Below are 21,227 nucleotides of genomic sequence, written 5' to 3'. Positions count from 1 at the left end.
TACGATAGAATGACAGATACAGTAGCTACCTGCTACGATAGAATGACAGATACAGTAGCTACATGCTACGATAGAATGACAGATACAGTAGCTACATGCTACGATAGAATGACAGATACAGTAGCTACATGCTACGATAGAATGACAGATACAGTAGCTACCTGCTACGATAGAATGACAGATACAGTAGCTACCTGCTACGATAGAATTACAGATCCAGTAGCTACCTGCTACGATAGAATGACAGATACAGTAGCTACCTGCTACGATAGAATTACAGATCCAGTAGCTACCTGCTACGATAGAATGACAGATACAGTAGCTACCTGCTACGATAGAATGACAGATACAGTAGCTACAGAGAGACACGCCCCCCTCAGAGAGAGAGACACAGCTTAATGTGAGCTCTCACATTTTTTACATTTTTTTTTTTACAAAAGGATAGATCTGGAGTTAGATCAACTTGGATTTTTCGGCGGGTACATATGCAGGATGCTACCCTCCACAGCATGGCCTTCATATCAGATCAAATCTCCAAACCTACAACCTAATTTTGACCAAAATTAACCAGAGAGATTACTGCTTCCAAGGTTTTCTTTTTCCAAGATATACAGAGGGTGCTCTAGCAAACCTGAGACCTGAGGACAGAGGGTACGTAGCAGGTAGCTACTAGCTAGCATCCATCCTGGAACTGAGTGAGTAGTGTTTGGTCTGATGCTATTTTGTAAGCCAAGAAGAAAAATTGAAAATAGAAATAAAGTACATTACAATGTTATGTTTTATTTTATGGGGACTGAATGCTGAGTTAAGGCCCCGAGGCTTGCAAGGACAGACCAGATACAAATTCAATTAGCACTAAGGTGTGAAGTACAAGGCCTTTGAGCCCAACAAGTGTCAGGAGTCTTTGAAGAGTCCTCTGAAGCCCCCTCCTGCTGTTCAAAGACCATTTACCTGCATTTTCTACAAAAAATCTGACTCCAGAAATAAAAGCTTCTTCCAAGTGGTTGTGACACCTACTCCCGTTGCCTGCTGCACTGCTGCTTGGATTCCACCTGGCGATCTGTTCACCGTCTGCCCTGGCCTGTCTCCCCCTGTCTGGTACAGGTACATCCACCACACTCCCCCCTCTCTCCCGAGCTTTCGCTCGCCTCCAGCACACACACACTGTTGGGGCGAGTGACTCTGAACTTACAATGGCTAGCCTCAAGTCATTATATATTACATTCTTGTGCATTTTTCCTCATGACTCCTTCATACTTTGTTGACTAGAAACTTTCTTTACCCAACCGTGGGACAGACTGTTTGTTCCCACACTCGGGACTCTGACTCTCTATTGGTTACACAGACTTTTGGCCTCCCATCCTATTCTAACCACCTCTCGCCGGCTTTGTATTCATGTTACCTGATGAAATTACTGTACAATATGATCTTGTTGCCATCTGGTGCACATTCAGATGTCATAAATCAGCACTGCAGAGCTCTCCCTGTCCTCTGCCGTGCTTTGATTGTTTTACTGTTGATGATATCTGGAAGTGTGCATGTACACCCTGGCCCATCTACTGTTGCTAGCCCCAAATCTGACTTATGCTCTGATATCTGTTTCACTGATTTCTGCTCCCGTAAAATCCTGGGTTTTCTGCACGTTAACACTAGAAGCTTATTACTTAAAATGGAACAATTGAAAGTGTGGGTTCACAGCTCCAATCCAGATGTGTTGGTTATTATTGAGACGTGGTTAAGGAAGAGTGTTTTGAATACTGATGTTAACCTTTCTGGTTATAACCTTTTTCGGCAAGACAGATCTTCCCTAATACTGTGTGTCATGTGTTGCTGCCTTGCTATGTTGTTGTCTTAGGTCTTAACTGACTTGCCTAGTTAAATAAAGGTTAAATAAAAAATATAAAGCTATATGCTACGATAGAATGACAGATACAGTAGCTACATGCTACGATAGACAGATACAGTAGCTACATGCTACGATAGACAGATAAAGTAGCTACCTGCTACGATAGAATGACAGATAAAGTAGCTACATGCTACGATAGACAGATACAATAGCTACCTGCTACGATAGAATGACAGATACAGTAGCTACATGCTACGATAGAATGACAGATACAGTAGCTACATGCTACGATAGACAGAAAAATAGTAACTTCAAAACATTAGGAACACCTTCCTAATATTGAGTTGCTCCCCCTTTTGCCCTCGGAACAGCCTCAATTGGTCGGGTCATGGACTCTACAAGGTATGGAAAGCGTTCCACAGGGATGCTGGCCCATGTTGACTCCAATTCTTCCCAAGTTGTGTCAAGTTGGCTGGATGTCCATTAGGTGGTGGACCATTCTTGATGCACACAGGAAACGGTTGAGTGTGAAAAACCCAGCAGCGTTGCAGTTCTTGACACACTCAAACCGGTGCTCCTGGCACCTACTACCATACCCTGTTCAAAGGCATTTAAATATTTTGTCTTGCCCATTCACCCTCTGAATGGCACACACACAAGCCATGTCTCAATTGTCTCAAGACTTTAAAAAAAATAATCCTCCCCTACACTCAATCATCTACCCTGACTGAAGTAGATTTAAACGGTGACATCAATAAGGATTCACCTGGTCAGTCTGTCATGGAAGCGTAGGTGTTCCTACTGTTTTGTACACTCAGTGTATTTGGACAATGAAGCTAAAATGTTCAATGTCGCTCTAAACTCCAGCATTTTGGCTTTGAGATCAAATGTTTCATGTGAGGCGACAGTACAGAGTGTCACCTTTTATTCATGGGTATTTTCATACATATCTATTTTACCGTTTAGAAATGAAAGCACTATATGTACAGTACATGACCAAAAGTATGTTTGAGTTTATTTTATTTTTACAGGGACAGTGCACATTAATCAACGTTTCAGTAAAAGTGCCGGTTTTAGCCAGCCGGCTAATTTTCAACCGCAGTCCCTGGGCAGGTTATTAAAAACAATTACAATACAGACAATCATTGAGCAGTGTGCACACACAGAGCATCATAGGACAAGCAAGACATAGCATACAGACAGAGCAACATAGAACAAAAAGCAACAAGACAAAATCCATAAAAGCAACCAAGTGTTTCCACACCTCACAAGCTACAGACAACAGACAACATGGAAAGCGGCAATACACAGCTAGGGATTATGTTCACAAATCTGATTGACCTTTAGCCATGTCTTCATGTTTTTTGTGAAAGTGTGATAGGTGGTACAGTTATGTGTGGACACCTGCTCGTCGAACATCTCATTCCAAAATTATGGGTCTTTGCTGCTATAACAGCCTCCACTCTTCTGGGAAGGCTTTCCACTAGATGTTGGAACATTGCTGCGGGGACTTGCTTCCATTCAGCCACAAGAGCATTAGTGAGGTCGGACACTGATGTTGGGTGATTATGCCTGGCTCGCAGTCGGCGTTCCAATTCATCCCAAATGTGTTTGATGGGGTTGAGGTCAGGGCTCTGTGCAAGCCAGTCAAGTTCTTTCACACTGATCTTGATAAACCATTTCTGTATGGACCTAGCTTTGTGCACGGGGGCATTGTCATGCTGAAACTGGAAATTGACTTCCTCAAACTTTTCCCACAAATTTGGAAGCACAGAATCGTCTAGAATGTCATTGTATGCTGTAGCGTTAAGAATTCCCTTCACTGAAACTGAGGGGTCTAGCACAAACCATGAAAAACAGCCCCAGACCATTATTGCTCCTCCACCAACCTTTACAGTTTGCACTATGCATTGGGGCAGGTAGTGTTCTCCTGGCATCCGCCAAACCCAGATTCGTCCATCAGACTGCCAGACGGTGAAGCGTGATTCATCACTCCAGAGAACGAGTTTCCACTGCTCCAGTGTCTAATGGCGGCGAGCGTTACACCACTCAAACCGATGCTTGGCATTGCACATGGTGATCTTAGGCTGTGTGCGGCTGCTTGGCCATGGAAACCAATTTCATGAAGCTCCTGACGAACAGTTTTTGTGCTGACAACCGAGAACAGACAATTTAAACACACTAAGCACTTCATCACTCGGAGGTCCCATTCTGTGAGCTTGTGTGGCCTACCACTCTGCGGCTGAGCCATTGTTGCTCATAGACGTTTCCACTTCACAATAACAGCACTTACAGTTGACCGAGAAAGCTCTAGCAGGGCAGAAATGTGACGAACTGACTTGTTGAAAAGGTGGCGTCCTATGACGATGCCATGTTGAAAGTCACTGAGATCTTCAGTAAGGCCATTCTACTGCCAATGTTTGTTGATGGAGATTGCATGTCTGTGTGCTCGATTTTATACACATGTCAGCAACGGTTGTGGCTGAAATAGCTGAATCCACTTATTTGAAGGGATGTCCACATACATTTGTATATATAGTGTATCTATTTCCCCATGTGTATTTGCACAAATGGTTTATCAAAGTAGTCAAAAGTAGATTTTTTCCCCTCCACGTATTTCTTGCATGTAATGACTACATCAAGTTTGTGACTTGAATGCATTTGCAGTTGGTTTCGGTTGTGTATTGGGTTGTGTTTTGGGTTGTGTTTTGGGTTGTGTTTTGGGTTGTGTTTTGGGTTGTGTTTTGGGTTATGTTTTGGGTTGTGTATTGGGTTATGTTTTGGGTTGTGTTTTGGGTTGTGTTTTGGGTTATGTTTTGCCCGATAGTAACTGATTGGTGAATGATGACTTGAGTAATTTTTATATTAGTATGCCTTTGTTGTGGCCTTATAAAACACATCTAACCCTTGGGTGGCAGTATAAATGTTGTATGAACACACATTTCAGAGTTACAGCAATTTGGTGTTACTAAATATAGGCTACCAAGAGCTTGATACAGTTTTATAACATACCAAAATACTGACAGTGACAGGAATGAAAAGAAGAAGTGTTGAGCTGAATGTGACTGTGTGTGTGTGTGTGTGTGTGTGTGTGTGTGAGTGTGTGTGTGTGTGTGTGTGTGTGTGTGTGTGTGTGTGTGTGTGTGTGTGTGTGTGTGTGTGTGTGTGTGTGTGTGTGTGTGGTTGTGTGTGTGTGTGTGGTTGTGTGTGGTTGTGTGTGGTTGTGTGTGTGTGTGTGTCTTTTTGTGTGTGTTAGTGAGTGTCTCTCTCTTTGTGTGTGTGTGTGTGTGTGTGTGTGTGTGGTTGTGTGTGTGTGTGTTTGTCTTTTTGTGTGTGTTAGTGAGTGTCTCTCTCTTTGTGTGTGTGTGTGTGTGTCTTTTTGTTTGTGTTAGTGAGTGTCTCTCTCTTTGTGTGTGTGTGTGTGTGTGTGTGTGTGTGTGTGTGTGCGTGCGTGCGTGCGTGCGTGTGTGCGTGCGTGTGTGTGTCTTTTTGTTTGTGTTAGTGAGTGTGTGTGTGTGTGTGTGTGTCTTTTTGTTTGTGTTAGTGAGTGTGTGTGTGTGTGTGTCAAAACAACCAGTCTGTTTGTGTAACCCGTACCTTCTCAAGGTTTCACCTGACAGACAGTCATGAGGCAGGTAGCTGTCATGTAACTTATAATGTGCTGAAATGTTAAATAGTAGTGAAGGACTGGTAAGTCTGGTTGGGCCACCACACACCCACACCCACACACGCACGCACGCACGCACGCACGCACACACACACACACACACACACACCCAAAACCACGCGTTTAGTGGTTGTTAGCCTAAGTGCTGGTCTGAGAACCAGCCAACTGTGTGACAGTTCATTGATCAAGGATAAGGCTGTGTTGTTGTTCTGTCTGTCCTCACATTGAGTTGTCCCAAATGACACCCTATGCCCTTTGCAGTGCTCTACTTCCTTTGGGTCCTGGTGAAAGTAGTGCATTATAAAGGGCATAGAGGGTCATTTGTACATTGATCGAGGGGTTAAGTTACAACATTTCTCCTACAGTCGTATGTTTTATGATGTCTGTGTTCACCTCACATTGCCGTCATAATCAGTGTTGCAAAAGGTTAGGCTAACAGTACATGCTTTTTGTGAACCTACACTGATAAAGATTTAGCAGCTTGTTGGTGGTGTGTTTGTCTTTTCTCTTAATTAGAACGTACTGTGGTTGCTATGGTTTCAGCCCTGTCACCTCAATCTTATAAAATATTAAAACACTTACAGACGTGTTACAGCTTTGTTTTTCTTCTCGTAATTATGAAGTTTAATATTTACACATCATGTAATATTCTCACTCAACGGTTTGTCCACTTCATCTTGATTAGCTCTGTAGCAGGCCGTACTTTAGTGAAGGCCACGTGAACACCACATTGCAACAGAAACCCTAATCCCAACCAATATTAATTGAGCGATTTGAGCGATTTCTTAAATGTAAGGCCTATGTTTGTTTCTAGTCAGTTGTGGTGTAGATTCTATCTCTAAGTTGCCGGTGTCAGCATGGTATGTAAATATCAGATTAGTAACGCTGTTTCACTTCCCTAAAATACAAAACTGTATCGGCATGTTAAGAGTGTGTTGATACCATAGGAAAATGGTGCATTACAGTAAAAACAAATGAAAAACACTTACTAGTCCTAATAGGGAGGGGAATTGTATGTGTTGATTCCATAGGAACTTGAAAAGTATGAGTTGACATGATTGCCGTAGAGAAATAATAACAATCAGTTGATGTCATAGGAAAATAAGTACATTGTGTAGTTGTCATAGGAAGATAAGTACATTGTGTAGTTGTCATAGGAAGATAAGTACATTGTGTAGTTGTCATAGGAAAATAAGTACATTGTGTAGTTGTCATAGGAAAATAAGTACATTGTGTAGTCGTCATAGGAAAATAAGTACATTGTGTAGTTGTCATAGGAAGATAAGTACATTGTGTAGTTGTCATAGGAAGATAAGTACATTGTGTAGTTGTCATGGGAAAATGGTGCATTATAGTGAAACCAATGACTAGCTACTTGCTAGTAGAGATTTTCTGAGTGTGGTGCATTCATGAGAAACATGTTGATGTCATAGGAGAGTGGTGCATCAGCACAGTAAAACCCATGGCTTACTGTCTAGTACAGTAGGGGGATTTTCTGACTGTGTCGCTGGGGGTGTGTGTGTGTGTGTTGCTCTGTCATTATCTTTGACCTAGATGTATGGGCTCCATTTCTCATAATCATTACTCATAATATGGCCATCATCCTGCCACAGCGTAAAGAAATTAGGAGCTGGGTCCCAAAATATAATAGACGTGACAAATAAGGGATTTACACACACACACACACACACACACACACACACACACACACACACACACACACACACACACACACACACACACACACACACACACACACACACACACACACACACACACAGAAAAGTAGGTATTTGGAACACATATTTGGAATAGCCTCTGTGTCAATCTAGATATGTTCATGCTTTCCAGGGGAGTGTGTCTCGTCAGTCAGGGGATTGAATGGGACATTGTATTATTGTCTAGATGTTGGCCAGCTGGCCTCCACAGCTCTCTGTGACTTAGTTGGCTTCATGAGTCAGACAGTTTCTCATTCCCAGTAAACATCCTTTTGGTTTTGAAATCCATTTCTCTGAGTGTCTGATTGACTTGCGGTTCTGTAGTTTAAGCAGGTCCATAAATGATATATAAGCTAATGATTACCAGTTTATAAACTACTTACACACCCTTTATGAGTCCTTTATTAAGTATGGTAACCTAGTGGTTAGAGCGTTGGGCCAGGAACCGAAAGGTTGCTGGATCGAATCCCCGAGCTGACAAGGTAAAATGTGTTGTTCTGCCCCTGAGGAAGGTAATTAACCCACTGTTCCCCGGGCGCCGTGGATGTCGATTTAAGGCAGCCCCCCCCCCCCAGCACCTCTCTGATTCAGAGGAGTTGGGTTAAATGTGGAACACACATTTCAGTTGAAGGAATTCAGTTGTACAACTGACTAGGTATCCCCCTTTCCCTATACAACTGACTAGGTATCCCCCTTTCCCTATACAACTGACTAGGTATCCCCCTTTCCCTATACAACTGACTAGGTATCCCCTTTTCCCTATACAACTGACTAGGTATCCCCCTTTCCCTATACAACTGACTAGGTATCCCCCTTTCCCTATACAACTGACTAGGTATCCCCCTTTCCCTATACAACTGACTAGGTATCCCCCTTTCCCTATACAACTGACTAGGTATCCCCCTTTCCCTATACAACTGACTAGGTATCCCCCTTTCCCAATACAACTGACTAGGTATCCCCTTTTCCCTATACAACTGACTAGGTATCCCCCTTTCCCTATACAACTGACTAGGTATCCCCCTTTCCCTATACAACTGACTAGGTATCCCCCTTTCCCTATACAACTGACTAGGTATCCCCCTTTCCCTATACAACTGACTAGGTATCCCCCTTTCCCTATACAACTGACTAGGTATCCCCCTTTCCCTATACAACTGACTAGGTATCCCCCTTTCCCTATACAACTGACTAGGTATCCCCCTTTCACTTTATGTAAAGTGTTAGTAAATCCATTGTGTGGTGGGACTGGGTACTGTGACACCATTGTCACTGTTGGGGTGGCAGGTAGCCTAGTGGTTAGAGCATTGGGCCAGTAACTGAAAGGTTGCTGGTTTGAATCCCTAAGCTGACAAGGTAAAAAAATCTGTTGTTGTTCCCCGGTAGGCCAGTATTGTAAATAAGAATTTGTTCTTAACTGACTTGCTAGTTAAATAAATAAAACAAATGGATAAATAAAGATGTGGTTCTGTTCCTTCCAGTGTCTCTGACTGAAGGTTCTGTGGTTCTGTTCCTTCCAGTGTCTCTGACTGAAGGTTCTATTGTTCTGTTCCTTCCAGTGTCTCTGACTGCAGGTTCTGTGGTTCTGTTCCTTCCAGTGTCTCTGACTGAAGGTTCTATTGTTCTGTTCCTTCCAGTGTCTCTGACTGAAGGTTCTATTGTTCTGTTCCTTCCAGTGTCTGTCTGACTGAAGGTTCTGTGGTTGTGTTCCTTCCAGTGTCTCTGACTGAAGGTTCTGTGGTTCTGTTCCTTCCAGTGTCTCTGACTGAAGGTTCTATTGTTCTGTTCCTTCCAGTGTCTGTCTGACTGAAGGTTCTGTGGTTCTGTTCCTTCCAGTGTCTCTGACTGAAGGTTCTATTGTTCTGTTCCTTCCAGTGTCTCTGACTGAAGGTTCTATTGTTATGTTCCTTCCAGTGTCTCTGACTGAAGGTTCTATTGTTATGTTCCTTTCAGTGTCTGTCTGACTGAAGGTTCTGTGGTACTGTTCCTTCCAGTGTCTCTGACTGAAGGTTCTGTGGTTCTGTTCCTTCCAGTGTCTGTCTGACTGAAGGTTCTGTGGTTCTGTTCCTTCCAGTGTCTCTGACTGAAGGTTCTGTGGTTGTGTTCCTTCCAGTGTCTCTGACTGAAGGTTCTGTGGTTCTGTTCCTTCCAGTGTCTCTGACTGAAGGTTCTGTGGTTCTGTTCCTTCCAGTGTCTGTCTGACTGAAGGTTCTATTGTTCTGTTCCTTCCAGTGTCTGTCTGACTGAAGGTTCTGTGGTTCTGTTCCTTCCAGTGTCTCTGACTGAAGGTTCTGTGGTTCTGTTCCTTCCAGTGTCTGTCTGACTGAAGGTTCTGTGGTTCTGTTCCTTCCAGTGTCTCTGACTGAAGGTTCTGTGGTTCTGTTCCTTCCAGTGTCTCTGACTGAAGGTTCTATTGTTCTGTTCCTTCCAGTGTCTGTCTGACTGAAGGTTCTGTGGTACTGTTCCTTCCAGTGTCTCTGACTGAAGGTTCTGTGGTTCTGTTCCTTCCAGTGTCTGTCTGACTGAAGGTTCTGTGGTTCTGTTCCTTCCAGTGTCTCTGACTGAAGGTTCTGTGGTTCTGTTCCTTCCAGTGTCTCTGACTGAAGGTTCTATTGTTCTGTTCCTTCCAGTGTCTCTGACTGAAGGTTCTGTGGTTGTGTTCCTTCCAGTGTCTCTGACTGAAGGTTCTATTGTTCTGTTCCTTTCAGTGTCTGTCTGACTGAAGGTTCTGTGGTTCTGTTCCTTCCAGTGTCTCTGACTGAAGGTTCTGTGGTTCTGTTCCTTCCAGTGTCTGTCTGACTGAAGGTTCTGTGGTTCTGTTCCTTCCAGTGTCTCTGACTGAAGGTTCTGTGGTTCTGTTCCTTCCAGTGTCTCTGACTGAAGGTTCTGTGGTTGTGTTCCTTCCAGTGTCTCTGACTGAAGGTTCTGTGGTTGTGTTCCTTCCAGTGTCTGTCTGACTGAAGGTTCTGTGGTTGTGTTCCTTCCGGTGTCTCTGACTGAAGGTTCTGTGGTTCTGTTCCTTTCAGTGTCTGTCTGACTGAAGGTTCTGTGGTTGTGTTCCTTCCAGTGTCTGTCTGACTGAAGGTTCTATTGTTCTGTTCCTTCCAGTGTCTCTGACTGAAGGTTCTGTGGTTCTGTTCCTTTCAGTGTCTGTCTGACTGAAGGTTCTGTGGTTGTGTTCCTTCCAGTGTCTGTCTGACTGAAGGTTCTATTGTTCTGTTCCTTCCAGTGTCTCTGACTGAAGGTTCTGTGGTTGTGTTCCTTCCAGTGTCTCTGACTGAAGGTTCTGTGGTTGTGTTCCTTCCAGTGTCTCTGACTGAAGGTTCTGTGGTTGTGTTCCTTCCAGTGTCTGTCTGACTGAAGGTTCTGTGGTTGTGTTCCTTCCAGTGTCTCTGACTGAAGGTTCTGTGGTTCTGTTCCTTCCAGTGTCTCTGACTGAAGGTTCTGTGGTTCTGTTCCTTCCAGTGTCTCTGACTGAAGGTTCTATTGTTCTGTTCCTTCCAGTGTCTCTGACTGAAGGTTCTATTGTTCTGTTCCTTCCAGTGTCTCTGACTGAAGGTTCTATTGTTCTGTTCCTTCCAGTGTCTCTGACTGAAGGTTCTATTGTTCTGTTCCTTCCAGTGTCTCTGACTGAAGGTTCTATTGTTCTGTTCCTTCCAGTGTCTGTCGGACTGAAGGTTCTGTGCTTGTGTTCCTTCCAGTGTCTCTGACTGAAGGTTCTATTGTTCTGTTCCTTCCAGTGTCTCTGACTGAAGGTTCTATTGTTATGTTCCTTCCAGTGTCTCTGACTGAAGGTTATATTGTTCTGTTCCTTCCAGTGTCTGTCTGACTGAAGGTTCTGTGGTTGTGTTCCTTCCAGTGTCTCTGACTGAAGGTTCTGTGGTTGTGTTCCTTCCAGTGTCTGTCTGACTGAAGGTTCTATTGTTCTGTTCCTTCCAGTGTCTCTGACTGAAGGTTCTGTGGTTCTGTTCCTTCCAGTGTCTCTGACTGAAGGTTATATTGTTCTGTTCCTTCCAGTGTCTCTGACTGAAGGTTCTGTGGTTCTGTTCCTTCCAGTGTCTCTGACTGAAGGTTCTATTGTTCTGTTCCTTCCGGTGTCTCTGACTGAAGGTTCTATTGTTCTGTTCCTTCCAGTGTCTCTGACTGAAGGTTCTATTGTTCTGTTCCTTCCAGTGTCTCTGACTGAAGGTTCTGTGGTTGTGTTCCTCCCAGTGTCTCTGACTGAAGGTTCTGTGGTTGTGTTCCTTCCAGTGTCTGTCTGACTGAAGGTTCTGTGGTTGTGTTCCTTCCAGTGTCTGACGGAAGGTTCTGTGGTTGTGTTCCTTCCAGTGTCTGACGGAAGGTTCTGTGGTTGTGTTCCTTCCAGTGTCTGACGGAAGGTTCTGTGGTTGTGTTCCTTCCAGTGTCTGACGGAAGGTTCTGTGGTTGTGTTCCTTCCAGTGTCTGATGGAAGGTTCTGTGGTTGTGCTCCTTCCAGTGTCTGACGGAAGGTTCTGTGGTTGTGTTCCTTCCAGTGTCTGTCTGACGGAAGGTTCTGTGGTTGTGTTCCTTCCAGTGTCTGACGGAAGGTTCTGTGGTTGTGTTCCTTCCAGTGTCTGACGGAAGGTTCTGTGGTTGTGTTCCTTCCAGTGTCTCTGACGGAAGGTTCTGTGGTTGTGTTCCTTCCAGTGTCTGACGGAAGGTTCTGTGGTTGTGTTCCTTCCAGTGTCTGTCTGATTGAAGGTTCTGTGGTTGTGTTCCTTCCAGTGTCTGACGGAAGGTTCTGTGGTTGTGTTCCTTCCAGTGTCTGTCTGACGGAAGGTTCTGTGGTTGTGTTCCTTCCAGTGTCTGTCTGACTGAAGGTTCTGTGGTTGTGTTCCTTCCAGTGTCTGACTGAAGGTTCTGTGGTTGTGTTCCTTCCAGTGTCTGTCTGACGGAAGGTTCTGTGGTTGTGTTCCTTCCAGTGTCTGACGGAAGGTTCTGTGGTTGTGTTCCTCCCAGTGTGTCTGACGGAAGGTTCTGTGGTTGTGTTCCTTCCAGTGTCTGACTGAAGGTTCTGTGGTTGTGTTCCTTCCAGTGTCTGACTGAAGGTTCTGTGGTTGTGTTCCTCCCAGTGTGTCTGACGGAAGGTTCTGTGGTTGTGTTCCTTCCAGTGTCTGTCTGACGGAAGGTTCTGTGGTTGTGTTCCTTCCAGTGTCTGACTGAAGGTTCTGTGGTTGTGTTCCTTCCAGTGTCTGTCTGACTGAAGGTTCTGTGGTTGTGTTCCTTCCAGTGTCTGACTGAAGGTTCTGTGGTTGTGTTCCTCCCAGTGTGTCTGACGGAAGGTTCTGTGGTTGTGTTCCTCCCAGTGTGTCTGACGGAAGGTTCTGTGGTTGTGTTCCTCCCAGTGTGTCTGACGGAAGGTTCTGTGGTTGTGTTCCTCCCAGTGTGTCTGACGGAAGGTTCTGTGGTTGTGTTCCTTCCAGTGTCTGACGGAAGGTTCTGTGGTTGTGTTCCTTCCAGTGTCTGACGGAAGGTTCTGTGGTTGTGTTCCTCCCAGTGTGTCTGACGGAAGGTTCTGTGGTTGTGTTCCTCCCAGTGTGTCTGACGGAAGGTTCTGTGGTTGTGTTCCTCCCAGTGTCTGACTGAAGGTTCTGTGGTTGTGTTCCTCCCAGTGTGTCTGACGGAAGGTTCTGTGGTTGTGTTCCTTCCAGTGTCTGACGGAAGGTTCTGTGGTTGTGTTCCTCCCAGTGTCTCTGACTGAAGGTTCTGTGGTTGTGTTCCTCCCAGTGTGTCTGACTGAAGGTTCTGTGGTTGTGTTCCTTCCAGTGTCTGACGGAAGGTTCTGTGGTTGTGTTCCTCCCAGTGTGTCTGACGGAAGGTTCTGTGGTTGTGTTCCTCCCAGTGTGTCTGACTGAAGGTTCTGTGGTTGTGTTCCTCCCAGTGTGTCTGACTGAAGGTTCTGTGGTTGTGTTCCTCCCAGTGTGTCTGACTGAAGGTTCCTGGGTTGTGTTCCTCCCAGTGTGTCTGACTGAAGGTTCTGTGGTTGTGTTCCTCCCAGTGTGTCTGACTGAAGGTTCTGTGGTTGTGTTCCTCCCAGTGTGTCTGACTGAAGGTTCTGTGGTTGTGTTCCTCCCAGTGTGTCTGACTGAAGGTTCTGTGGTTGTGTTCCTCCCAGTGTGTCTGACTGAAGGTTCTGTGGTTGTGTTCCAGGCGGAAAGGAGCAGTGGCGAAGGGAACAGCCTGAACATTCCGGAGTCGATGTGTCGAGGCAGCTCGGAGAACAACCTAGATCTGGATCTGAGCGGTATCCCAGACTCCCAACGCTACCTAGACTCCTCCCACCGCAGCTTAGACTCCTCCTACCGCTCCCTGCCCCCCGGACTCAACAGCCTGCAGCAGAAGATCCTCCGGGTAAATCAGGAAGTTCTCAGTGAATCACACATGGACTGAACTATTATTTTTCTTTGACTGTCTTGTCTTGTTCATCTTGATCATCTTGATATTTCTTAGTGCATGCACAAGGCCATAGCAGAATGTCCATATGGGGATAATAACATTCGTTCTGTTATTTTAGGTGACTGAGGAGTTGAAGATTGAGCAGGAGGCTCGCGACGACAATGTGGCAGAGTACCTGAAATTGGTGAACAGTGCCGACAAGCAGCAGGTGGATAACTCAACTTTTTCTTACCCTGACTAACACTTTTCATTTCTTGCTGGCATTGATTATGCTGAATATAGTGGCTGAAGAAGAAGTACTGAAGAAAGTTTAATAAGCGTTTGTTAAACCTACCTATGGTGAATGCACTGATAGCAAGTCACTCTGGATAGGAGCGTCTTATTGCTGAATGTCTAATTCTGTAAATGTGAAAATGCAGGTGGGACGCATCAAGCAGGTGTTTGAGAAGAAGAACCAGAAGTCAGCCCACAGGTACTGTTTTATATTACCTCTCTGTAACCTTGTTTTTATGTTGTGAAGTGCTGTTGTGACTTGGGGTTAAATGCACTTTAAATCCAATTATAAACTGGACCGTTCAAGCCCTGAATGCTGATTGGCTGACAGCTGTGGTATATCAGACTGTATACCACGAGTATGACAAAACATTTATTTTTACAGCTCTAACTAAGTTGGTAACCAGTTTATAATAGCAATAAGGCACCTCAGAGGTTTGTGATATATGAACAATATACCACGGCTAAGGGCTGTATCCAGGCACTCAGCGTTGCGTCATGCTTAAGAACAGCCCTTAGCCGTGGTATATTGGTCATATACCACACCTCCTCGGGCCTTATTGCTTAAATAACTATATGTCAGAAGCATGTTGAATAGCTACAGTGGTCTTGCAGAAACAAGCACATCAATACACTTGAAACGTTGAAAACATTCCCCAGCTTCTTGATACCTCTTTTTAACCAAACCCAACCATGCATTTGATACAGTCTTTTGTGACGTGTGTTGTGACACAGCATCGCCAACATGCAGAAGAAGCTGGAGCAGTATCATAAGAAGATGAAGGACAGCAGTGAGAAGGACGCCAGCTCCAAACACCACAGCAGTCCCAAGGAGACCTCCAAGGACAGGCTGAGTCTCACCATGAGCAACGTGAGCAGCGGTAGTGGACGACACCCCACGGACAAGATCAAGACTGTAGGGCCTGGTGTCTCACTCTCACCGCCATTCTTCTTCAGCAAGCCCCGGGACTTTGCCAACCTCCTCAGGTACTGATGCTGTGCTGCTTCAACCGTGTGTGTGTGTGTGTGTGTGTGTGTGTGTGTGTGTGTGTGTGTGTGTGTGTGTGTGTGTGTGTGTGTGTGTGTGTGTGTGTGTGTGTGTGTGTGTGTGTGTGTGTGTGTGTGTGTGTGTGTGTGTGCGTGCGTGCGTGCGTGCGTGCGTGCGTGCGTGCGTGCGTGCGTGTTTATCAGGTCACCATACATTGACCTGTGTGTGTGAGCTAACAAAGCCCCCTGGGATTGATTCTGGGTCTCAGACAGAAGAGACAGCTTGTCTCAGTGGATATGGAATCATCATGACATCATTCATTGACCTCTGTGTTTCTATGACGATAGATAATGAAAGTTCATCTTCTCCTTCTCCAGGAATAAGTTTGGCAGTGCCGACAACATCGCCCACCTCAAGACCTCCCTGGACACGCCCAATTCCTTCCGCTGTGAAGGCACTGGGCGGGCCCTGAGCGGCACCATCGGGGATGGGAAGACAGCGACCCCCGCCGCCACAACGACCCCCAAGTACACAAGCGACGACGAGTGTTCCTCTGGCACGTCCCTGTCTGCGGACAGCAACGGGAACACCTTGGCTCATGGGGTTGGCCTGGGTCTAGAAGGGGGTTTGGGGGCTGCAGTGACTCCTGGACAGAGCCTGGAGGTTGGGGACGGCCAGGGGAGGCATGACCTGACCATGGAGGAGGTGAGGGAGATCAGGGAGACTCAGGGGCAGCTGGAGGAGGACATGGAGACACTCAGGACCCAGTTCAAGAAAGACTACGGTTTCATCACCCAGACGCTACAGGAGGAAAGATACAGGTGTGTTTACGCTCAGTAACTCTACTGGCACATGGCAGCAATTGGATCCCATTACAGAGTGTTGTAGGAATGTTGTAGGAATGTTACTGGAGGTGAGCTACAGGTTAGAACACACAGCAATGGGAACCTCCATTTAAACACGGTAGTATCAGCTACAACAGCAGGAACAACATGGCTGGCGTGCTCAGCACCTTAGGTTGTACTTGTATAGTACACAGACGGTGTTAGTCCTCTATATGCCAAGCTGGGAAAACAGCTGTTTATTTGGCTGTTTTGTTCTGCTTGTCTCCAGCGGTTCTTGTTGCTATGTACCTAAATTTCCGGTGACTGACCAATCACCATTGTGTATACATTTGTATTTCCTGTTGGGTATGAGTGAATAACCCATTCTTCTTCTATTTCCTGGTAGGTATGAGCGTTTGGAGGACCAGCTGAATGATCTGACAGAGCTCCACCAGGCGGAAACAGCCGACCTGAAACAGGAGCTGGCAAGCATCGAGGAGAGAGTAGCCTACCAGGCCTACGAGAGAGCCAGGGATATACAGGTACTGTAGGAGGAGAGGAGAGGAGAGGAGAGGAGAGGAGAGGAGAGGAGAGGGGAGGGGAGAGGAGAGGAGAGGAGTGGAGAGGAGAGGGGAGGGGAGAGGAGAGGAGAGGAGAGGAGAGGAGAGGAGAGGAGAGGAGAGGAGAGGAGAGGAGAGGAGAGGAGAGGGGAGGGGAGGGGAGAGGAGAGGAGAGGGTAGTTTACCGGGCCTACTAGAGGGAGATGGATAATCAGGGAGATCTCTTTTCATTCATCAAATGCAGGGTGCACAGTGCACTGTATGGCTGTGAGAATTATTTTAGAGTGGACGAAAGTGTGCAGGCAGTCTTTACAGGGGCCTTTTGAAGTGATAGTTTGACAGTCAGATAAAAACATCATGACTGGTTGTGGTTCAAATAGGGATTCTATATGTCATTCTATGATTAGACCGCTCAACATGTTCCGCTTAGGAGGTCCTGTAGCTGGAAGAAATGTATTTTCACCCTGGATAATAACTACATACAATCCTTTACCAAGGTCTGGTAATAAACGATAGATAGCACCCTGTTCTGGCGGTGCACTTGTACGTCAAGCTGCCTCCCACTACAGAAACAGCTCCTACATTATGGGCCATTGTTATGGACCATTTTGGCCGAGACAAGTTACTACTTACTTAACTACCAATGTGCCCTTGAGCAAGGCTAAAGAGGCTCTGCACTAGAGGCTCTGCACTACAGTTCACTCTGTGCTTACAAAATGTGTCATGAGTGTGTCTGGGAAGGTTGGAAGCAAAATAATTTGCTTTCCAAGATGAACAATAAAGTACTAATCTATTCTAGGAGAAGGAGGACTGGACATGTTAAAGGGGTATATAAACTCCTTCAATATGAAATCAATCCCATTGCTCCTCTGTTTAAACCCAAGGCTGTGTTAGCTAGACATGCTTTATTGATCACTGTTTCCCTCCCTCCCTCCCTCCCTCCCTCCCTCCCTCCCTCCCCCTCCTCGCCCCCCACCCTCCTTCTCTCTCCCTCCCTCTCACCCTCCGACCTCTATAGGAAGCTCTAGAGTCGTGTCAGACGCGGGTCTCTAAGCTAGAGCTCCAGCAGCAGCAACAACAAACTGTACAGCTCGAGTCCAGTGATGCCAGGGTGCTTCTGGGTAAGAGCATCAACATCATGCTCGCCCTCGTCACCGTGATCCTCGTGTGCGTCTCCACAGCCGCCAAGTTCGCCGCGCCCCTCCTGAGGAGCCGACGCCACGTGATGGGCACCTTCCTGGGCATGTGTCTGCTGGTGCTATTCTGGAAGAACTGGGATCATTTTCAGCGTGCTATGGAGAGTGTCCTGGTGTCAGCCTAATGCTGTCCACAACCACACACTGCAACAAATGATCTCCGGATGGATCTCAGAGCGCAGAACATCAAAATAGTATATTTATAGGTGATTAGAACCTACAGTGGTAAGGTTCTACTGTATACCGTTGGTCCTGGTGCTGCCTGGTGGGGGAGAATGGATCTGTCAAAACATGGTCACTGACTGGTTAATCTCACCAGGCAGAATAACACTGAATATCAAGTCAATGTGAGGTGCAAGAACGAACACACAACTAGAACAGACACCATAACAACAGTCTGCTGAGAATGTTGTAATCCTTGATTCATGCTGGTTCTCGCAATGTTAAGTCATATCACGAGAAACTACTTCCTGTTCACTCCTAAGATTTCCATTGGTCAGAAGAGGATGATGCAGTCCACCGTCACACTGTAACAAGTGGTCTCCGGACTCAGTCAGAACTCCATCAGAATGATGTATTTGTAAGTGATGAAGATCAGAAGAAGTGGGATCGAGACTGATGGTTTTAGACCGGGGACTTGGTTAAACCTCGGTTACTAACTTACTGTTCATTATACAATAGGATCTCAATCTCCCTTGTCTCTGAGGGGATTGGCGGATTGGTCACGGAACATAATCATCAAGTGTGCACAGTTCTGTTGCCTCACTGTTGTCTCATGGTCGGAGAGGTTCATCGGTCTTCATGGACACACACACACACACACACACACACACACACACACACACACACACACACACACACACACACACACACACACACACACACACACACACACACACACACACACACACACATACACATGGACATCTTGTTTTATGTTTTTAATGATTGTTTCCCAAAAGGCACCCTATTCCCTTTATAGTGCACTACTTTTGACCAGAGCCCTATGGGGCCTGTAGTGCACTACTTTAGACCAGAGCCCTATGGGGCCTGTAGTGCACTACTTTTGACCAGAGCCCTATGGGGCCTGTAGTGCACTACTTTTGACCAGAGCCCTATGGGGCCTGTAGTGCACTACTTTTGACCAGAGCCCTATGGGGCCTGTAGTGCACTACTTTTGACCAGAGCCCTATGGGGCCTGTAGTGCACTACTTTAGACCAGAGCCCTATGGGGTCTGTAGTGCACTACTTTAGACCAGAGCCCTATGGGGCCTGTAGTGCACTACTTTAGACCAGAGCCCTATGGGGCCTGTAGTGCACTACTTTAGACCAGAGCCCTATGGGGCCTGTAGTGCACTACTTTAGACCAGAGCCCTATGGGGCCTGTAGTGCACAACTTTAGACCAGAGCCCTATGGGGCCTGTAGTGCACTATATAGCGAGGGTGCCATTTGGGACGTACCCTATGGACTTTGTTTCATGTCTTACGGACAGACGTTCGTCATTTCATCCTTATTGCCTGCAGTCACACGTACGTCTTTTAAAACGGACTTGGTTTGTTTACTTATTTTATTGGATAAATGTTAAAAGTGCAATATGTTGTTTGATACATGTTTTTTTTTTACGACTTCTTTGTTGTTTTTATTTAGAAAATAATTTATAGAGAAGTGATGAGGTGCTGTCTGGGCGGGGGGGGGGGGGGTATATATATGGTTGCCTGATGAATCCTTACTAAGGCCACTGAGGTTTTGTGATAAGACTTCTTCTGCCTGAGACAAAATCAATCCAATGGGATTATCAGTTTGTTTTCCCACCAGGTTATCGCTCCATAAACATCAAGACAATATAAAGACAGCGTAAAAAAAAACAGCATAAAGACATATGGACGGTGTCTCTTCTTCAGTCTCTTACACTACTCACATATCTCATGGGATTTCATTCATGCGGTTTTACAGAGTTCCAATAGTAATAAATAATCTGAATAGCTGAGTAGAGTGGACTGTCTACAACACTGTGATATCAGGGTTATTTTACCATCCCGCTGAGAAACACTTTTCCTGTGATAGTTGGGTCGTTCCACCAATTCAGTGACGTTTGAGAAGTGTAAATTTGGTTTAAAAAGGTTTTTAAAAACAACTTTGATTTCAACAAATGTTTACATTCTGTCATAAACTTAATAAATCCAACATGTTTTACCATCTCAAGAGTTTAAATTGAAAGAAAAGTACTATATTAAGTGCCAAATAAAGTAACGGGGTTGACCGTTACATGGTTGTTACGATTTATTCTCAAATCAGCCATAAACCTCCTGACAGGTGGAACGGAAGGTGGTGTGTGCAACAGGGAGGGGCAGTTGAATGCAATGTTCACGCTCACTTTTACACCAGAAAACGCCAGAAAACGCCAGAAAACACCAGAAAACGCCAGAAAACGGCCAAAAAGAGCAGGACCAGCTCACCTGCTTTGACTATGATTTAACTATTAGATGGTCAATGTTTCGTTTGATTTTTTTTTTTTTTAAAGGAGTAGTTCCACCTTATTAAAACGAGAGTTCAGTTCATGTAACAGGGTTGACCGAGCGACAGGTGGCCTAGTGGTTAGAGTGTTGGGGCAGTAACCGAAAGGTTGCTGGATCAAATCCCAGAGATGACAAGGTAAAAATCTGTTGTTCTACTAACTGTTCTGTCGATGTGTGTAAAGCGTACCTCTGATTCAAAGGGGTTGGGTTAAATGTGGAAGACACATTTCAGTTGAATACATTCAGTTGGACAACTAACTCCACACCTTTTCCTTAAAATGAGCGACAGACCTAAAGACTAATCACAATAAATAATCATCTTCAGAAATGACCTCAAAGCAACAAAATAACTGGGATTTTCAACGGGACCCAAAAGACACTCACTTTGTGGAACGGCCCAGCTACTCTATTACAGAGGACACTACAGGTGGACAGAGGACACTACAGGTGTACTCCAAAGTGGACAGAGGACACTACAGGTGGACAGAGGACACTACAGGTGTACTCCACAGTGGACAGAGGACACTACAGGTGTACTTCAAGATGAGCCTTGAAAAGAGTCTATGGACTGATGTGTGATTCTGAGTCTGAGGAGAGGAGAGACTGGTATGAGGGCTAGTATCTAACTGGTATCTGTGTGAGGACTAGTATCTAACTGGTATCTGTGTGAGGACTAGTATCTAACTGGTATCTGTGTGAGGACTAGTATCTAACTGGTATCTGTGTGAGGACTAGTATCTAACTGGTATCTGTGTGAGGACTAGTATCTAACTGGTATCTGTGTGAGGGCTAGTATCTAACTGGTATCTGTGTGAGGACTAGTATCTAACTGGTATCTGTGTGAGGACTAGTATCTCACTGGTATCTGTGTGAGGACTAGTATCTAACTGGTATCTGTGTGAGGACTAGTATCTAACTGGTATCTGTGAGGACTTTCCATTACAAATACGGACCATATCTAATATTTGTTTGTTTTAATAACCTTTCACCTCTAGTTTGTTGGTTTGTTTGTGTTGACCTCAGACTTGTTAGTTGTTCATCTGCTGCTGACTATATACAATATGGGATTCTGGTAACGTTGTATTTTACAACCCGGTTTAAGATGGTATTAGGGTTACAATATTCAGGTCACTCCAGAAGAGGTATTTTACAACCCGGTTTAAGATGGTATTAGGGTTACAATATTCAGGTCACTCCAGAAGAGGTATTTTGTAACCCTTA

General features: G+C 45.4%; 1 protein-coding gene across 1 annotated transcript in view; it reads left to right on the top strand.

The window, feature by feature from the left end:
* LOC129861990 (transmembrane and coiled-coil domain protein 3-like) overlaps positions 1-19,686 on the top strand; it is a 45,295-nt gene extending 25,609 nt beyond the window's left edge. Inside the window, exons 2-8 of the mRNA XM_055933247.1 lie at positions 13,403-13,603; positions 13,767-13,856; positions 14,068-14,120; positions 14,657-14,908; positions 15,287-15,730; positions 16,140-16,275; positions 17,312-19,686. Coding sequence (XP_055789222.1) covers positions 13,403-13,603; positions 13,767-13,856; positions 14,068-14,120; positions 14,657-14,908; positions 15,287-15,730; positions 16,140-16,275; positions 17,312-17,614 — 1,479 coding nt within the window. The 3' untranslated portion in view covers positions 17,615-19,686. The remainder of the gene's footprint in view (positions 1-13,402; positions 13,604-13,766; positions 13,857-14,067; positions 14,121-14,656; positions 14,909-15,286; positions 15,731-16,139; positions 16,276-17,311) is intronic.
* The last annotated feature ends 1,541 nt before the right edge of the window (positions 19,687-21,227 follow it).

Source organism: Salvelinus fontinalis, chromosome 9 (genome assembly GCF_029448725.1).
Source record: "Salvelinus fontinalis isolate EN_2023a chromosome 9, ASM2944872v1, whole genome shotgun sequence".
NCBI classification, from domain to species: domain Eukaryota; kingdom Metazoa; phylum Chordata; class Actinopteri; order Salmoniformes; family Salmonidae; genus Salvelinus; species Salvelinus fontinalis.
This window is presented reverse-complemented; position numbering and strand designations above follow the sequence as displayed.